Source organism: Ictidomys tridecemlineatus, chromosome 11 (assembly GCF_052094955.1).
Source record: "Ictidomys tridecemlineatus isolate mIctTri1 chromosome 11, mIctTri1.hap1, whole genome shotgun sequence".
NCBI classification, from domain to species: domain Eukaryota; kingdom Metazoa; phylum Chordata; class Mammalia; order Rodentia; family Sciuridae; genus Ictidomys; species Ictidomys tridecemlineatus.
The window spans coordinates 22,177,109-22,193,031 of NC_135487.1; the positions used below are offsets into that span (position 1 = coordinate 22,177,109).

At 43.5% G+C, this 15,923-nt stretch overlaps 1 protein-coding gene and 1 pseudogene across 4 annotated transcripts in view; both read right to left on the reverse strand.

The window, feature by feature from the left end:
- Bsdc1 (BSD domain containing 1) overlaps positions 1-15,427 on the reverse strand; it is a 27,490-nt gene extending 12,063 nt beyond the window's left edge. Inside the window, exons 1-8 of one of the 4 annotated variants that reach the window (XM_078025828.1) lie at positions 15,384-15,427; positions 14,778-14,838; positions 8,804-8,920; positions 5,907-6,074; positions 3,883-3,937; positions 1,963-2,078; positions 1,487-1,555; positions 1,242-1,320 (exon numbers count right to left, since the gene is read on the reverse strand). In XM_078025828.1, the coding sequence (XP_077881954.1) occupies positions 1,242-1,320; positions 1,487-1,555; positions 1,963-2,078; positions 3,883-3,937; positions 5,907-6,074; positions 8,804-8,920; positions 14,778-14,838; positions 15,384-15,412 (694 nt within the window). In that variant the 5' untranslated portion in view covers positions 15,413-15,427. Of the gene's footprint in view, positions 1-1,241; positions 1,321-1,486; positions 1,556-1,962; positions 2,079-3,882; positions 3,938-5,906; positions 6,126-8,803; positions 8,921-14,777; positions 14,839-15,098; positions 15,147-15,383 lie in introns of those variants that run through there. The other 3 variants (XM_021735147.3, XM_005317754.5, XM_005317753.5) reach the window with 3 other exon arrangements.
- LOC101960624 (peptide chain release factor 1-like, mitochondrial pseudogene) lies at positions 55-1,229 on the reverse strand (annotated as a pseudogene).
- Positions 15,428-15,923: the final 496 nt, after the last annotated feature.

Genomic DNA, 15,923 nt, shown 5'->3' on the forward strand with positions numbered 1-15,923 from the left:
CTGCACGCATGCCAGGCGAGCGCGCTACCACTTGAGCTACATTCCCAGCCCTCAAAATGCCATCTTTTAAATGCAGCATATTGCTGATACATATCAAACATCTGAGAAGTAAACAACATGGCCTCCTGACCCCCAACTCCTGCAGTTACCTCCAGGATCAAATCACTTTCATCAGTTTCTTCTGATGCTTCAACTGAGTTATTTCTTTTTGACACAAAGTTATTTCATTCTCTGCAAGTTTCCTTAAATCTTCATTTTCATCATGCAGCAAGTGCTTGGTCTCCCACAGCTCCTGCTCCTTCTCGCTCAGGAATTTGGTGACCACTACCAAATCTGGCCTCCTGAATCGTAACTGGCTTTCTGACACTGCCTGGCGCTGGAGGAAGGTCCATAAAGGCCTGCCACGGGCGACCAGCTCCTCCAGTGGCGGGCTACTGTAGCTTAGGGACCCACGGGCTGCGCCAACAGCCTGGCCAGCCCACAGACCATGGGCAGCGCCCCACAGAAGCCCACCCCACATGGTTGGCCCCATTTTTTTTTTAATATTTATTTTTTAGTTGTAGTTGGACACAATACCTTTATTTTATTTATTTTTATGTGGTGCTGAGGATCGAACCCAGGGCCTCGCACATGCTAGGCGAGTGTTCTACCACTGAGCCACAACCCCAGCCCCAAGCCACTTCACTTTTAACTTACCTGCCTCATTTGGGAAAGAGGAATAATGGTACTGTGGTAAGAACTACACATGTAAAGCCTCTAGTGTAGAGTAGGCATGTAGTATAAGCACTAACTAAAAGTGTAATAATCACGTCATCAGGGTGGCTCCAACATGCCATTCTAAGCTGAACTACCAGGTAGAGGATGCTCAGCTCCCTTTCTAATCTGTCTAGGCATTAGTATCACCACAGGAGGCTGCTAAAAATATATCTTTGGCCACATTCCTACAGTCTTATTTAGAAGGTTAGGAAGGAATCTGGATTTTCAATGTGTTCCCTAGTGTCTATGAAGCAAGCAGCTGGTCCACGGCTGGCAAGGCAGTCTGTTTCACCTGATACCTGTGATTTCTGAATATAAACTTGGGGTTTCACCAACCTTGTTCGATATTCTCTTGTTAACTCCATCTATGCTCAGCACATACACTGTTTATTCTTTAACTCTCCTCTGGGGCACCACAACTCTCCAGGCCTCAGAGTCCCAGAGACAAGCCTGTCACTTGCCTATTATATCTAAACACCTCTTACCTTCTTCTTCCTCCCAGCCAGGCTCTTCAGAGATGCTCTGTTCTGCCCGCTGCTTCAGGGCATCCCTCCGGGCCTGCTCCTGAGGGTGGGGAAGCAATGGCCAGAAATGGTCAGGGGACTCTATTTCCAGCTCCTGGTCCTGACCCCAGAACTCTTGGCACCCTGTCTCCCTTTCTTGTCTCAACAAAATCCAGCCTATGCTCCCCAGGGTTGAGCAGGGACCTCCCCAGGCAAGACCAGCATACCTGCTCTAGTTGATAGACTTTATAGAAATATCGGTGCCAGAATTCTGAATGGGAAACAGCTGCTGGAACCTGGAGGGAGAGGAAGGTGGAGGTGAGGATTTTGAAATGGTATACAGAGTCTCTGTCCCCAGTCTCATCAGTCTGTTCCCAATTGCTCTGGATTTCAGACACAGGAATTGGCTTTGCATTGATTATCAAAGCCCACCCTCATTTTCAGCCAGACCTAACCTCCTGACCCAGCTTGGTCAAGGAAGGAGAAAAGAACTCCCATCAGGCTGTGCTGGCCCTTTCATTTCTCACCATGCTCTGACTGCAAGAAGCCTAGCCAATCAGTCTCTTCCATGCAGATTGTTGGCTCAGGACAAGGCTAGTTTGGCTCTACAAGGTCTTCCACTGCCTCCCACTGCACAGGTCCCTCCCACCTGCCGAAACCTCAAGCCTGGAGCCAGGTGAGGTCCTGCTGGCTGGGACCTCACCATCTTGGTGTAGAGGGCCCGGATGGAGGGGCTGCCTACAAGGAGCTCTGAGATCTCCCCCTTCTTCTCTTCCAAGCAGAACTGGGAAAGCCAGGCGTCAAACATTTCCGGGGGCCCTGCAGAGGGACAGACACTGATGGTCAGTTTCCTGGGTCTGGGGAAAGAACCCTGGGCCTATAGAACATACTTAAGCTTGGATTTGGACAATGAGAAAAGTTTATGGGCTTTTTCAAAACCATTTGGCCCAAAGTGGGAGATGAGGCAGGGTGAAAAGGTATACAGGCCCTACTGGGATCAGAATGCGGAAGCTACGTGAACTTCAGAAAAGGCTGTATTCTCTATTTTCTCCTATTTCTGCTGGCTACTGAATCTCCCTCTGAAATAGCTGTCTGAGGTCACTTCACTAGTGGAATCATATTGCCAGAGCCATTGGCTGCTTCTCTTTTTCTCTCAGGTGGCTATACCACTGTTTATGCCCTGAGGGCCACTGCCTTCCCGGAAAGCCCTGGTCCCTCTGGCTTCTCACTCTTGTTCTTTCCCTCCCGCTCTCTGGTTATTCCATCTGAATCTTTATGGGCTTCTAGTTTTCCTTTCCTCTCCTTACCCGTCTTCACTTTCTATTTTCTACCAAAATAGTCTATCTCCACTAAACCATGAATTCCAACCTTCTTCTCCCACTGAAAATTTCTCTCTTTGCAACCTGGACTACCCTCCTGGCCTCCAGATTCAATTGCAAACATAACATGTTTATTTTCTTCCCTTCCAGGTATCCACTGGAAATCCAGGAGCCATTCTAGATCTCCCCAGACACCTCTCTTATCCTCTGGTCGACTCCACTTCCTCCCCCATCTCCTACATGCACACCTTCCTCTTCGTTCCACTTGCCTCTTTCTAAGACCTGGCCTTATCTCTGAGATGAGAATTCCCATGAAGCATCCTAGCTGGATTTCCAGTCTTTGTCTCTATTTTGTCCCTCATAACACTGCCTCAAGTGTTGCTTTATAAAATGACAAATCTGATAATCCCAGGGCTCAAAACTCTTTAGTAGTTTTCTATGGAAGGGCTTTTTAAAGCTAGGGTCTTCAAAGGGTTGAAGAATTCCCATACTGTACACAAAATATTACAGAGAGAAGGCTTGTTATTTTCAATAGTTTTAAGGCCTTTGTGACTAAAAAGAACACTACTTCGAACCTTGAAGGACAAAATTCAAACTGGGTAATCCAGCGCCACCAGCAGAATGGTTGCCTTTATTCCCTCACAAGGGCTCAGTGTGACCAAAAGTTAGGGGCTCCCTGTTCTTTCTGGATCATCAAATATACTGTTGCTTTTACTTGAATATCCTTTTCCACTTCTAAGAGTAAAATCAGTTTACTTCTAACCCATACTTAAAACCTCAATTCAAGTGTCACTTCCTATGTTCTCGAAGTACCTCAGGTGCCATTCCTTGAGCTCTCACTGTCCCTGTCTTTCTGAGGAAACTGTCACTCTACTTCTACTATCTCTGCTTTCTTTCATTTTTCCTATTTCTCCCTCCAACAGTGTGGTCCTGGGCCTGCTGGGCTGGGTTGAAGGTTTGACTTATTTCTAGTCTCCAGTTCCCAGCACAGACACAGGGGCTTAGCAAATAGGAGAACAGGAGCTGAAGGCAGGCAGGCAGGGAATAAGGGCTAGAAGGGAGGCCAAACAGAGAGAATGAGGGACCTGAGGAGTGAAGTCTCTGTATAGGACAAAGGTGCAGTGAAGAGAGCTGGGGTTCAGGGAAGAAAAGGGACCATCAACCCATCTCACAAGGCACTACTCTGGTCCCTCTATATAACAGGTACTTGGCCTCTGTTATCGGAGATAAAAAGGGTTCAAAGACCACACCCTCTATCTTAGTCTACCTGCCCAATAAGCCCTCCCTCACTGCTACCCCCTCACCATCAGGTTCATTGCAGTAGGTTGCTGGGTCTGACTGCAGGCTATAGAGGCGAGCCTGTAAGCAAAAGAGAACAGACAACAGAAATTCTGGGGTGGATACTGGGCAGAGAAAGCACCCCCTTTGCAACGTACCCAAACAACTACAACTCAGCTTCTTTTCCTGTTGATTTGATTACCAAATCCATAGAGCACTATCCATAAAAACTGTTATCACTAGGCTAAAATCCCAAACTGGGGCTTCCAGAAAAATGGTCTGTCTCCCAGTATTCTTTCTACTCTTGGGAACTGAAAATATAGTGTAATCAGTCTGCAAAATTATATGTATACAATGCTTCTGAAATATGTGAAATGTGGAAAATGTGAAATGTAAATGTATTAATAAAGTCCAACTTTGAGGGAAAATTGCAAAATAATACAACTATTCCAAAATTATAATCATTCATCAAGAATTTCATGGGCTGAGAGTATAGCTTAGTGAGCACTTGTTTAGCATGTATGAGGCCAGGGATTTGATCCCTAGCACTGTATAAAAAATAAAAAAGTTGGGCTGGGGATGTGGCTCAAGTGGTAGCGTGCTCGCCTGGCATGAGTGCGGCCCGGGTTCGATCCTCAGCACCACATACAAACAAAGCTGTTGTGTCCGCCGAAAACTAAAAAAATAAATATTAAAAAAATTCTCTCAAAAAAAAATAAAATAAAATAAAATAAAATAAAATAAAAAAGTTTCTTGAGGGCTGGGGATGTGGCTCAAGCGGTAGTGTGCTCGCCTGGCATGCGCGCGGCCCAGGTTCGATCCTCAGCACCACATACCAACAAAGATGTTATGTCCGCCGAGAACTTAAAAATAAATATTAAAAAAATTCTAAAAAAAAAGTTTCTTGAGCTGGGGATGTAGTTCTGTGATAAGGTCTTGCCTAGGTTGTGTAAGGTCTTGGATTCAATCCCCAGCATTGGGGGAAAAAAAGAATCTCTTAATTTTATAGCCATCTGCCAAATGAACTATAAGCTGTGTTCTCCTTAGGGAAGAGTCAGTCTGTACCAGAACTTCAACACATGGTTTTGGTAGTGAGTCACTGTTACTATAACTTAAAATCTCACTATTGAATGATTTTCACAATTCTGCTCACACATTCACTAAGTGGTGGCACTAATGTCAGTGCTGAAAAACATTCATGAAAAATTAGTATCTTTAAAATGGAAATTCAATATAAAAAAACTAGAAAGAAGGCCCAACAGCTATGATGACACACTGTGAGTTTAGCAGAAAGCAATCCATGAAACAGGAAAAGCCATAATGAGAAAATAAAATACAGCACAAATACACTACCATGGTTGTTTATTTAAGTGTTCTGAAAACAGGAAATTTATTCCTAATGGAAATTAGTCTTAAATAACATAAATGTGGAGAAAATCATGGCCCCCAAAGATGTTCTTCAAAGTGTCTTTATTAAGTGTGCAAGCTGAAAGGAATTCACAAGTACATACTTGGGAGATGACAGAATAAGCAATGCGATATTCATTTGTAAGAATTTAAAGACATTAAAAGCAATGGAGATGGGGCTGGGGATGTGGCTTAGTGGTAGAGTGCTTCCTTGCATGTGTGGGGCACTGGGTTCGATACTTAGAATCACATAAATTAATAAAATACAGATATTGTGTTCATCTACAACTAAAAAAAAAAGCAATAGTGATTAGGAAAAATGCTAACAGTGTGTTGTATATTTTTTTAAAAGCAGGTAACAAAACTGCTTGTATAAAGTGTGTATTTTGTTAAAAAGAAAAAGACCAAACTATCTTTACCTACAAATAAGAAAAAAAGGAAGGTTATATACCAGCAAGAAATCAGAGTTCTCTTTGGGTGATGGAATTATGGGTTTAGAAAAACAATAATTATCTTTTCCTTATTGGTGCTCTTCAATTTAGCTATATACACTCATTTGTTTTTTGGCCTGAGTATGTTTTGCTTTTGCAGGTAGAGGTTGGAGGCTAAAGCCCAGCACCTGTATGGGAAGCTCAGGGAATACCTTGGTGCCATCATAGGGCTCAGCTGTGCCAGAGGGTGTACCCATCAGGGTGATGACATCGCAGTCAATGGTTTTGTCCGGTGAGGGTGCAAAGGTGTCTGAGATCACCCCTAGGAAGTCAGACAATCCCTTCTTCATTTTTTCTGTCGCCCCTGAAGAGCCTTCAGTCTGCAGAGAGAACCGATAGAGGAAGCAAGTGCCCCAGGAACAGGCTGAAATCTGGAGTAAGGGGTGAAGCATCAGGGGCAAAGGTATACTATGTGTAGGCATCAGGGAAGTGCTCACAACTCTTCACCCCCTTCCTCTAGATTAAGGTGTTCAAGCATTTTAAATCTAGAATCTATCATAGAGCCTGGGCACAGGCATACAATTATATCTGTTAAATGAAAGAAAGGAATAAATGAATGAAATAAATAAGTGGTGCCTGTGCTAATCGCTAGACCTAGAGCCATTCAGGAAGGTTACCATCTGCCAATCATGCTCATCAGTAGCTATGTTTAGCAAGCAGACAGTATTTTATCAGAGGATTCAATAAAATAAGGTTGGCTAAGAAAACTCCCCAACTTGTTTTTCTTTCTTTTTTTAAAATGGGACCTTATTTATGTTGCCCAGGCTAGTCTCAAGAGATCTGCTTCAGTGAGTAGTTGGGACTATAGACACATGCCGCCATACCCAATTTCAAACTTGATTTTCAGAACATAACCTCTAGTCTTAAGGTGACTGACTAAGCTGGTGATCAAATGAAGAAATTGCAACGTGTTCCAATGCTAAAGGAAAAATTGGAATTTAAAAACCAGTATTTTGGACTAGAATTGTGGCTCTGTGGTAGAGCGCTTGCCTAGCATGTGTGAGGCACTGTGTTTGATTCTCAGCACCACATACTAATAAATAAGTAAGATTTAAAAATTCATCAACAACTAATAAAAATATTTTTAAAAAACAGTATATTGTACTTCACTAGAAATTTAAGGGCTGGGGATATAGCTCAGTTGGTAGAGTGCTTACCTTGCATGCCCAAGCCCTGGGTTTAAACCCCAGCACAAAAGAAAAAAAAAAGAAAAAGAAAAAAATTTAAGAGACATACACAATTTTTGCCTTTCACACTGACTTTAGTATGTAACTCCTAGGGCTTGGGTGGTGGCTCAGTAGTAGAGCATTTGCTTAGCATATGTGAGGAGGTACTGGGTTTGATTCCTAGCGCTGCATATGAATAAACAAAATATTTCTTTCTTTTTTTTTTTTTTAAAGACTATAACTCTTAGCTGGATACAGCAGAGCATGACTATAATCCCAGCTACTCAGGAGGCTGAGGCAGGAAGATCTCAAGTTCAAGGTCAATCTCACAAATTTAGCAAGATCCTGTCTCTAAATAAAGTGAAAAGGGGTAGGGATGTAGCTCAGTGGTAGAGCAACCCTGGGTTCAATCCCCAGTACTATGAAAACAAAAGATACGAACAAAGAAAAAGCAGAATCTTAACTCCTATCTCACAAAAGGATTCCATGGTACATCTCTGATTAATAAAAATAGGTCCAGTGAGAATATTTGTTGGCCCAAAATATGTAAAAATATTTTCTTGTGGGCAGTCTTGCAATATATATTAAAAACCATACTCACCCTCTGGTTCTTTCCAATATTTTATTTGATTAATAAGAAAATATGAAAAAAAGAAGAAGAAAAAAAAGAAAATATGGCAGGTGTAGTTCAGTGGTAGAGTGCCTGTCTACCATGTGTGAGGCACGGGGTTTGATCCTCAGCACCACGTAAAAATAAGTAAAGGTGTTGCGTCCATCTACAACTTAAAAAATATTAAAAAGGGATGGGGTTGTGGCTCAGTGGTAGAGTGCTTTCCTAGCATGTGCAAGGCACTGGGTTTGTGCCTCAGCACCATAAATAAATAAATAAATAAAAATAAAAGAATCAACATCTAACAAAAACTTTTTTAAAAAATTTAAAAAAAAAAAAAGAAAATATGGCAATGGGCAAGAAGTTAGCAGTCAGAATGTTCACTGTAGCTATGTGTACAACACTGGAAAAACTGAAATAACTAGGTACTACTGAAATCTACAAAATAGAATAACATGCCATTTGCAATGTAATGATGAAGTAAAAATTTAAAAAATTAGATTAATGGGCTGGGGATGTGGCTCAAGTGGTAGCATGCTCGCCTGGCATGCATGAAGCACTGGGTTCAATCCTCAGCACCATATAAAAGTAAAATAAAGATACTATGTCCACCTAAAACTAAAAAATAAATATTAAAAAAAAAGGTAGATTAAAAAGCATGGTACTTGGCCAGGCACTCTGGCACAAGCCTGTAATCCCAACAGCTGGGGAGGCTAAAGCAAGAGGATCGCAAATTCAAATTCAGCCTCAGCAACTAAGTGAGGCCCCACACGATTTAGTGAGACCCTGTGACAAAATAAAAAATAAAAAGGGATGGAGATGTAGCTCAGTGGTTAAGTACCTTTGGGTTCATTCCCTGGTACCTCTCCCCAAACAAACAAAACATGGTATTCAGTTGATCACAGTTTTAAAGAAAGTGAACATAGGGATAGGTCCCTAAAACATAAATTAACAATAGTTATCTTTGCAAGATAGAATTATGAGTGTTCCTAGGTTGATCCTGTCTTTTCTTTTACTCTCCTGTTTTTCTGCTTCCATATTTTCTAAGTTTTTTGCAATGAGACTTTGCTAATGAAACCTTGCTAAAAGAATACAGAAGTTGGAAGTTAATTATTACTATACTTGCTTGATGAACATAATTCTTTCAAAATAGGAGGAAAAATAATCCCGTATTTCCCCCCTATAGGAGGGAAAATAATCACCTAATGATAGGAATGTTGGGAGTCCCCACCAGGGTCCCAGGGCAAGTCCTTGAAGTGTGGGCAGTACTCACAGCCAGCTTCTCCTTGACCACACTGGCCGTGGCTGCGATGGTACAGGCTGTGTCATGTTGTACCACCTGAGTAAACTCTGTCAGGTCTCGCTTCATGAACTCCAAAGCTTCGGATGACTATGGGAGGACAGAGAAGGATGACAGAGCTGGCAGATTCTACCAGTCCTTGTTCCTATTACCTGTGCTTCTTCAGTACCAGACACATGGAAATCTCAAGTGATGTAAGAATCTGGGCTTGGAAACAATGCCCATTTGTCTAGTTCCATGACCTGGGATTACCTGGCAGCAGAGAGTGCAAGGTAATTCCTGCCACTCAGTACAGGGACTGAGCTACGTGGCAATAACTGAGTCTCACCTAGTCCTTGGTTTTCCCCTATACAATGAGGATGGACAGTAGACCAGGTCAGCAATTCACAAGAGCACAGTAGGGAAAGGGGACCTACCGAGTCTGAAAAAAGATTTCGATGAGTTGTTTTGATATGCTTTAAGTTATATGTGTTTCAAATTTCAAGTAACAAGAGACAGGTGGGTGATTTTTTTTAATCAAAGGAAGTAAGAGAAGATACTCTCTGAGGCCTCCTTGGCTGTACCATTCCACATGCATAAAGCTTTTTAAAAAAAAAAAAAAAAGCTCCTTTGGGCCTGATAACTTTTGTTTATTAAACAATCTGTTTCTTACCTTGCACTTGGAGCCAGCTTGAGAAAGCAGGCCTTCACCGCTTTCTACATTTTGCTTTTACCTTACTTGTGTCATACTCACTACCCTGGAACATCTCTGTGCTCACCCCACCCTACAAGCCCCCTCCTTTTACATGGGATCAATCACCTGTACTTTATAAAGCATGTTTTTTAGTGTTGTGGTGGTTAGTTTTTCTGGGAAGGGCCCACCAACTTTCATCAACCTGGGAAGTTTGTGAGTGGGGCAGTCTCATGCATGAGCTAGAGGCTTCTCTAGGGAACAGGAATCATGCCTCAGGATCAGACATCAGATTCCTTAATTGGGGGCAGAGGGTCATTTGTTTATCATGTGGTCTCAGTCTCAGAGTCAGAAAGGTTATTTATTACTTCACTCCATCTATCCACAGTGTCATCACCTTTTTTTTTTTTTTTTTTTTTAAGAGAGTGAGAGAGGGGAGAGAGAGAGGGAGAGAGAGAGAGAATTTTTAATATTTATTTTTTAGTTCTCGGCGGACACAACATCTTTGTTGGTATGTGGTGCTGAGGATCGAACCCGGGTCGCACGCATACCAGGCGAGCCGCTACCGCTTGAGCCACATCCCCAGCCCGTGTCATCACCTTAGTTCAGATCATCCTACTCTTTTATGTGGACTCCTCTACTGCATTTTCCTTATGACACCCAGTGGGCACTTTATTGGTCAGGGCAGACCAAGGTGCTCCCTGCTTTACATTTTTCAATGTTTACACACCATCTTAAGAGTAATTATAAAATCTTTACCTTCATTTATGAGGCTTATAAATCCTAGTCTCTGGCAGACTCTCCTCCCCGACCCTGCAAAGCCCCCTCATTTTACACAGGATCAATCACCATTGCACACCCTTGCTGAACACCAATGGGCCTTCCTCAGATTTCTCAAATGTCCTAGCATTCTCCTTACCTCAAAAAGTATGAATACATTATTCCCTTCCCTGAAGCATAGTTCTAATTTTCCAGAGCAAACAAGTAAGCAAACAATGAATGAACTCTCTTACTTGGTTAGCTCTTTAAAAAAAAAAAAAAAAAAAACCTTTGTTTTATTTGTTTATTTTTATTTGGTGCTGAGGATCAAACCCAGAGCATCACACATGCGAGATAAGCGTTCTACCGCTGAGCCACAACCCCAGCCCCAAACTGGTTAACTCTTATTCATCATTCAGATCTATGCTTCTATGCTACATCCCTAGAGAAGCTTCCCTGATTCCACTTTAGGTTCAGCTGGCTCCTCTGGCCTTACTTCTTTAAAATCTGCCATATTTTAGACTCCAGATTACTACTCAGTGTCTATCTTCCTAGATGAACTGTAAGTTCCACAAACACAAAGCCCAAGGTTTTATGTTCACTGATGCTTTCCTGATGTCTGACACAGAGCCTGGCATACAGAGGTACTCAAAAAATGTTGTTTGTTAAATGTATGTGCACTAGCGCAATTTAAATTATATAGTCACAGGTACAACTGTTTGATGTTGTCTTACCCACAAGATTGAACTCTGAGGGGACAGACATGAACAGACATGCTGCTTGGCCTCAAGAAAGTTACAGTCTATTGGGAAAATGCTCACTCCATAGGCTGATGTGCAATGGGAAAGCAGTAACTAGTATATTATAGAGAACTTGGGAAGATTTGGTAAAGGGAAGCCTGAAGTAGGCCATAGAAGGGCTGGGGTTGTGGCTCAGTGGCAGAGAGCTTGCCTAGCATATATGGGGCACTGAGTTCGATTCTCAGCACTGCATATAAATAAATACAATTTTAAAAATATTTTAAAAAATCATGGTTTAGGGCTGGGGTTGTGGCTCAGCAGTAGAGTGCTCCTAGCACAGGCGAGGCCCTGGGTTTGATCCTCAGCACCACATAAAAATAAATTAACTAATTAACAATATTGTATCCAACTACAACTAAAAAATAAATATTTTTTTAAAATAATGGTTAAAAAAAATAAATAGGAGCCGGATGTGGTGGTGCATGCCTATAATCTCAGTGGCTCACGAGGCTGAGGCAGGAGAATTATGAGTTCAAAGCCAGCCTCAGCAATTCAGCAAGGCCCTAAGGAACTCAGTAAGATCCTGTCTCGAAATAAAATACAAAAAGGGCTGGGGATGTGGCTTAGTGGTTACACACCTCTGGGTTCAATCTCTGGTTAAAAAAAAAGAATGACTAGGAGCCAGAAAGTCTGGATGTGGGGTTTACAGAAGCCTATAAACATTTTAGTCCTGATGAACATAAAATGTGAAGCAGAAACGGTGAGGAATAAAGCTGGAAAGGTTGCCAAGGACACCTATGAGTAGCTACCAAAAGTTTGAAGAGAATGAGACATGATATTTTTCTTTTTTTTTGGGAGGGGGGAGTCCCAGGGATTGAACTCAGGAGCATATGACCACTGAGCCACATCCCCAGCCCTATTTTGTATTTTATATAGAGACAGGGTCTCATTGAGTTGCTTAATGCCTCACTTTTGCTGAGGCTGGCTTTGAACCTGCAAAATCCTCCTGTCTCATCCTCCCCAGCTGCTGGGATTACAGGCATGAGCCACATGCCTGGCCTGATTTTTATTTTCAATAGGCCACTCTAGTGACTGGCATGGAGGACGGGTGCAAGAGTAAATAAGTTGGAAGAGGGAAGAACAGTCAGGAGGATGTTTACTGCAATCATCCAGTAAAGAAAAAATAAGAAAATGAATAAGGACAGTGCTGCTAAGGATGGAAAAGATAGGATTAATTCAAGAAATACTAAGCAAAAAAGGAAGATTTGGTGATTAAATAGATATGTTCAGTGAGGGCAGAAAAAGGACAGGGAAGAGTGACTAATACAAAAATAGATGACTATGTAGATGCAGTGCAGTTGGCTAAGTGAGAAAATATTAGAGGAGGAGCAAGTTTAGAGAAAAGATTGTAGAACTGACTTTGGGCATGTAGAATTTGAGGAGACCAAGGGATATCTGGAATAGTTGTGTAGCAGGAGCTAGCCTTGAACACTGAAGCTTGGGGAAAGAACTGGTAATCAACTTAACATAAAGGGATCACCTGGGAAGAGTTGGAGGAGTGAACAGAAGCAGTGTTCTGAGGATCTCAGAACAGAGGGGAACAGAGGAAGAGGAGCTCCTGAGCAGTTAGGAAAGGAAAGTCTAGAGAAGTATGTGGAGAACTGAGAATCACGTTGCAAAAGCCAAAAGAGCAAAGTTTCATGGAAAAGGGAGCGTTCACTAGTATCAAATGCAGCAGAAAGGTCCAGGAAGATAAGAGCTAAAAAACACCCACTGGATTTGGCAAGTAGTGGGTAAAGTTGAGTGTGGCTAGAGATAAATTTACCAGTGCTGGCTTCAGAAGTGGAGAGGGAACTGAGCAAGATCATGCTTGTTGACCTCAAAAAACAAAAAGCATGTGAGGTTGCCTTCTGGAAATGAAAAGACAAAGTGGTTGAACAAGGACTTAAAGGAAAAGTTTCTGAAGTCAACAGGAGGAGAAGAGAAACTGAGTGCTGGAGAGCACTCAGGCCCAGAGGTTGGGGAATTTGGTGAAGCCAAAGAGCAATGTGCCCTTCTCTAACTATATGTATACTCATGTGTGCACATATAAGAGCACACAGGACATAGCACAAAGTGTATCATCTCAGAAGTGTTGGCTCTGAGGCATGTATGCTAAGCAGCAGGGAAAAGAGTGTTTTGCTGGGGCCAGGTTGGGAAGCAAGGCCAGGAAAGCTCCAAAAACCAAAAAAAAAAAAAAGTAAGAAAAAATGGACTGGAGGTGGTCCCTAAAGTCCCCATCACTCTCAGTGCTTAATAAAAATAGTTAATGCTTATATAATACTGAATATGCTAGGCATTATTCTTAGTGCCTACAGACATTATCATTTAATCTTTATTATAATTCCACTAGGTAGGCATTATTATTTCCATTTTACTCTTGAGGAACTGAGGTCTAAAGAGGTTAAATAACTTGCCTAATACCTAAAGATGGAAATTTAAGTCTTCCCTTTCCAAAAAGGCAGAAATAGTGCTTTAATTACCAAAAACGAAGACGGAAGGCTGACCACACTGTGATTCCACTCTCTACCTATTTTTCATAAGTTAAGGTTTCCTTTGAGGGAAACATACAGGAGACCCTCTCGCAACACTTGCTGAATGTTTCTTCAGGAACTTGCTCAACAGGAAGTACACTACTTTAAGGTCTCTTAGATTAAATCTTAGAGTGAAATTCTCCCTCTTAATCCTCATCAACAAATAAACAACTCAGGGCTTTCTGAGATTTGCCAGACTGCAGTTGAGAAGCTGTACAGGAGTACACAGGCCAAAGCAGGAAAACAAATGTACCCAAAGGAAGGGGCTAATTTAATTGAGATTAGAAGACTCATGGACTCTGCTGCCCCAAAGCAGGACTCACCTCAATTGCTTTAAATAGTAATTAGTTTTTCCACAATTCAGTTGGACTAACTTTAACAAGCTAACATGGAATAAAACAGGAATATCCAGTGGCATTGCCAGTGACAGGGACAAACATTGTTCATCCCAGAGGTATTATTCAGCAAGAAATTCAAGGTCCTCCATACACTCTGGCCACCCTTCTCTTTCTCTCTCTACCCTTCTTTGGAAATCTGTTTTAGACAGAACTCCTCAGGTACATGCTTATCTCTGGCCTGGGTTCCTGCTTGTTATCCTGTCTAGTCAGGGTTGGCTTTGATATGGTTCCTTCCCCACCACACCTTCCCTAGTGTGTTCTAGAGAAGAATTAGATTAGACAGGTGCTCCGTACTTTCCTTTCACAGCACTTAACCAGAAGTAATTAAAACAGTTGTTTGATTACTTGGTTAATAATGCCTCCTCACCAGACTCTGAGCTTTGTGAGACCCAGGACTATATCTGTTTGGTTAAGGTGTGTGTCCTCAGAATCGGTCAGAGAGTGCTGGTTGTGGCATATACTCTAATATTTGGATGGCGATAAAAGTAAGTTTTTTCATTGCTAGGATTCTTTTTCTTCAAGGTCTATATCAAATGTTCTCTCTTCCACGAGCAAGCTGTTAATTTCCTAAGTTGGAATAAACTGCACCCTCCTACGGATTCCTAGGACAGGATCGCTCCAGCTTTAACACAATCGTCATTTTCACTGTGACTAGTATCACACTGGTTTGCATTAGGGCTGGTCCTTCCGTAGGCCGGTAGAGGCTGAAAGGCTGGGCCCAGGTCCACCTCTGGGAGGCCCAGGCCCAAAAGTCGGGCAGGGTTGGTTGGAACAGGTTGCAACGAGGCGGAGGGGATCCCGGCTTACCTTCTCTTTGACTGCCTGATAGCTCTGCTGCAGCCAGCTCCGCCACCACCCCACGTCCTCCCTGTGGAAGACAGACACATCTGGTGGTCCTGCGGTGAGACTCCTGCCCGCCCAGTGATCTCCGGTTTCCCCCTGCGATGTGGCCTGCGGGCCCAGGCTTTGCAGGCCACTTCCCCACCCCTCACACCGCGACTCCTTTCAGCCTTTTCATCTCCGTCCACGCCCGCGCTGTTCTCCTCTTCCCCATCGGGACCCTGGCCCAGCACCCCAACCCTGAGACAATTCAGGCCCCAACGCCTGAGAGCGGAATGACGGGCTCACCCTTCCGCCATCTTGCCTGCATGACATCACCACTATTTACCGACCTTTGACTTCCGACACGGCACCGCCCCCTCAAGCACCGCCCCCTCAAGCACCGCCCCGGAGCGCGCGACCCAATCCGCGCGTCGGCCCCGTCCTCAGCCTAATCCCCGCCCCGCTCCATCATTAGGCTCCGCCTCCCTGAGCTCTGTCCGGTTTCAGTCCGGAGTTTGCCTTTAAACTCCGCCTCTGATCTCTAGGCTCAATCCTTATTCAGACCCATCCTCAGGTCCCGCCCCCACAAACCTTAACTCTTTGTGGGTAGCCGCTGACATCCGATACGGTGGCCTCTGTGGGCCATGTTCGCCCGGCTTGCTGGACGTCGAATTGAGAGTAGACGGAAGGAAGGGAGGGGGCTGGCTCGAACGTCTGGATCCCAGAGCGCACGGCTAGGACCGCCCCCCTTTGTGAAACCAGCTGCGTAGCAGCTGCTGGCTGTCTCTTCGGGCTAATTCAACTCGCTCAGACTGCCAGGCTCTGGGCCAGAGTTTCGAGTGTGAAGGAAGCAGCCTGGGAGAGGCAGACACATATTTAATCATCACAACTTTTCGTTGCCCTGCTCAAAACAACATGAGCTGAATGTGATCAGGAGACTGCCACAAGGAAGGAGGTTGAATTCCATTGAGTTAGCAGGTTGGATGGGGTGGGGGAGTGCCCGGAGCTCCCACTGCCTCATCTACTACCTGCATTTGCACCCCCATACTTTGCCTTCCCTCCTGCAAGGCTGCACCTTTGCCTAGGTCAGCCCCTCCACTTGATCTCCTTGCTTCTTGTCCATCCTAATGA